The 3,719-nt window shown below is 32.7% G+C and overlaps 2 protein-coding genes across 2 annotated transcripts in view; both read left to right on the top strand.

Moving 5' to 3' along the window:
- LOC107491573 (protection of telomeres protein 1b) overlaps nt 1–1,536 on the top strand; it is a gene marked incomplete in the record, with an annotated part of 3,322 nt that extends 1,786 nt beyond the window's left edge. Inside the window, 5 exon segments of the mRNA XM_016112447.3 lie at nt 1–205; nt 304–380; nt 528–592; nt 723–875; nt 1,063–1,536. Of these exon segments, the coding sequence (XP_015967933.1) occupies nt 1–205; nt 304–380; nt 528–592; nt 723–875; nt 1,063–1,272 (710 nt within the window).
- A 1,017-nt stretch (nt 1,537–2,553) lies between these two features.
- LOC107491575 (uncharacterized) overlaps nt 2,554–3,719 on the top strand; it is a gene marked incomplete in the record, with an annotated part of 3,052 nt that continues 1,886 nt past the window's right edge. The window contains 4 exon segments of the mRNA XM_021143624.2: nt 2,554–2,709; nt 2,867–2,950; nt 3,251–3,383; nt 3,491–3,594. Coding sequence (XP_020999283.1) covers nt 2,901–2,950; nt 3,251–3,383; nt 3,491–3,594 — 287 coding nt within the window.

The raw sequence follows: 3,719 nt of genomic DNA, 5'->3' as shown, positions 1-3,719 counted from the left end.
CTGTTGGGTCCATATTGAGGATAACCTTTGATGGAAGCATTGACAAGAGTCATTTTCACCTTCTAGACAATGTTAAACTTAAATGGATTAAGTTGGTCAATATGCGCCTTGAAGTGCATGCAGGACTATGGCGTGGTTTTTTTACCCCTTTTACAAAGTTTCGATACACTCCAGCTGAAGATAATCTCATTTTAACACGCAAAAGGTGGTAGAAAAATTAGTTCAAACATTTACATGGTTTGGATATATAAGGTTGGCAAACTTGAGCTTATCTATGTATTCTTTTTGTTTGCCTTGAAGCAGGTTATCTGACGAGCGGATGTCTCGGAGATTTGAAATAAATTATTTGGGGTGTGTCCCTGGACCTTCAACTGTGACAGGTATTTCATTTGTCTCACTAAGGTCTATTTCCTTAACTTATAATTTTTCATATTAAAGTTATGATTGGCAGAAATTATGAGAATTTTTATCTTATATATATATATATATTTTTAAAGTGGAATAACAATCGTTCTTGATCAATACAGTTGTAACGGTTGATTGTCATTGTGCGCCGCATGTTACTCTGATGGAAGCCCTCACAAATAATCAGGTGTTATATGTCCTTTTCATTGTTGTGACCATGCTCTTAGTTTCAACTCAGTTACTCTCCATCCATATACACAAGTCATACATGCACAGATTACTGATGCTCTTCTGCTTATTGAATTAATGTATTGTAGGTGACCGCCAAGTTCAAGTGTGTAGTTCGAGTGGTTGCAGCGTTGCCTTGCCAACCTGAAATGCTCCGCTCTCCTGCTGGGATATACAGAATGCGGTTGACCCTAGAGGATGCAACAGCTAGAATTCATGCCTATGTTTTTGCCAAGGATGGGGTTTGCACAAATTTTATCTAATGTTCATAGATTTAGGCTTCTTGTTAATTGTTTTATGATAATGAGCTAAAGTTATTGTTTCTAACTTGAGTTTTGCTTTATCACTTTTAATATCTTATTTTGTTTTCCATATTTATGTGTCTGGTCCTTTTCCTTTTCCCTTTTTTGTTATCTTGATACATGGCAGGAGACTCTTTTTGGTGGCTATCCGGACACGGATAGTTTGAGCAAGAAGCTAAACAAATTGCTTGGAGTAACTGAAGGTGGTGCTACCAGTGATAAGAGAAATCCGCCATGGGTTTCTGTTTGTCTTGAATCATATTACCTCAATAAAGATGACACCTGGGGAACTAGACATTTCAGAGTATCCAGCACCAAAGTAGCGGAAGAAGCATGAAGTGTTGTTAAGAATGCTTTTCTCCACTTTTTTTGAGAGACTATATGTTGCAGGCTGTACATTTTGGTGAACTAGAAAATGCAGTTATATTTTGCTAGAGATATAGGACTTGCTTTGTATGCAAGGAAAAATGGAAAACCTTTGTTTTTTTGGTAAACTTTGAATGTAAATGTGTAGATGAAATGCAACCCTTCTGGAATGAACAATAGTATATCAGGGTATGTAAGGAAATGCTCAATGGAACAAATTTATATGATATGTGAATATTGATATCTATATTGCAATCATACAAACTGTGGTTGAAGATGCAAAAGCTCAAATATTCATTGTTAATGTGTATATTCAAATAGCAAGGTAACCAAGGCTTTTGTATTCGATAAAAAATACAACTTTTATTTATTAGGAAAAGTATAGGGTATCAATATATTATCTGTTAATTTATTGTCAATAATAATTAATTATTATATTTTAAATATATATAAAAAAATATATTTATAAAGATATTTTTATTAGATACAGCTATAAAAAAGACATTTTTATTAGATACATTTACAAAAATATTTTTATTAAACACAGTTTTTTTTTTTAACCAAAGATAGGAGACTCGAACTCGTAACCTTTTAATTGAGTATGGAGAAATTATGTCATTTGAGCTATTACTCATTGGCTCTATTAAACATATTTATAAGTAAGAATTGACAGAAATTGGTAGAAATACTGTGGTATTGTAGCGGAATTGTATTTATTATTATTTTTATTTTGGACTTGAAAAAATGCAACCTGTGACCTTGCTTAGTAGATGCTAGAACTTAGAACTTAGAAGAATAGAACCCTTATGGTATTAATTGCTAAACCCAAAATCAATGTTTCGGATTACCGCGTTGATTTACCTGATGAATGATGGAAATGTCGGCAATATATAATGTTATGATAGATCAAGCCATACAATATTTAAAAAGAAAATGAATAACAGATAATAGGCATACTTTTATTTTTGTTTTCTTTTCTCGAGGTTTTTTGGCTAGTGCTAAAATCTCTTGGAATTTATTTTAGTGGTTAATACTAGATAATTATATCTTCGCTAACGACTTCTGTTGGTAAGATAATACTTGTGATAAAAAATAATAATATTAACAAATTCTTTGACTGAAAAAACAATTAAACATATCATTATTTTCCTTTCATTGTTTATATTTTTATAAAATCTAAAACAAATGTTCCGAAGTCTTTGTAGCATCAAACTCTTAATAAAAAAAAGGGAAAATTAGTTTTATTTAACAAACGAGATATAAAGTATAAACAAGAAACGAATTAAAAAAAAATCAGAAAAACATAAGAGTTGGGTTTCACTTTCACAAATCCTTATTGAGTTCAGATTTCAGAATCCTTACTTGTTAAGGAAAGGGATTTTCGCAATTTTCCTCTCGTTTTTTCTTCGTATGTAACACATCCATCATCGTTGATATCACACCCAATTCACCTTTCTCTTTCTCATTCTAAAAATCCAAAATAATCGCCAAAATCTCTTTAATATCCTAAACTCACAGAAATTCTCAATTTTTGGTTTTGAGTTTTGATCTCGCTCTGATTTTAGGGATCCATTTCTGATCGAAACAAAGAACCGCACCATGTCGATGCTCGATTCGTTCTTCAAACAGGGTTTTAAGGCTGCTAAATGGTACTCCTTCTTCCGTTTTTTTTTTTAGATATTCAAGTTTGGATGAGCTGAATTTAATTTTGATTACTGCATCGTTTAGTTTTATGCCTTCATTGAACTATTTGATGTTGATTACCATGAATTATTGTTTTTCTTAATTTGTTCAGGAACTCGATTATTATGATTTGAGTATCTTGAATATTGATTTGTTGTGCAATTTCTGGAGAGATTATTTTATTTTTATTATTTATGTTTTGGTTCCCTGTGTTTACATGTTCAACTGTTCAAGTGATTGATGATCACCATTGTTTATACTTTCAGTAAAACCCTGCTGAAGCTGACAATTCCACGCATAAAGCTTCTAAGGAACAGAAGAGATATCCAGTTAAAGAATATGCGGCGGGAGATTGCCAAGCTACTTGAGACTGGTCAAGAAGCCACAGCTCGCATCAGGGTATAGCTTAATCTCTTTTCAGTGTGATAATTTTGAACCGATGACCCCGGACAAAAGGGAAGTCTTTTATGGTATTAAGTGTTCTTGAATGTTTTTGCTTGATGCAGGTGGAGCATATTATCAGAGAGGAGAACATGATGGCTGCCCAGGAAATCATTGAACTGTTCTGTGAACTGATTGCTGTGCGACTTCCAATAATCGAGGCACAAAGGTATTCTAGCTTTTTTTGCTGGTTTGAATTTATTTTACATTATTGACATCCAAGTATGATTTACAATTAAGCTAGCAATGTGTAGAACCTGCATTTGTTAACATGAAGGATTTTTTTTGTCACTA

Source organism: Arachis duranensis, chromosome 5 (genome assembly GCF_000817695.3).
Source record: "Arachis duranensis cultivar V14167 chromosome 5, aradu.V14167.gnm2.J7QH, whole genome shotgun sequence".
Classification (NCBI taxonomy): Eukaryota; Viridiplantae; Streptophyta; class Magnoliopsida; order Fabales; family Fabaceae; genus Arachis; species Arachis duranensis.
This window is presented reverse-complemented; position numbering and strand designations above follow the sequence as displayed.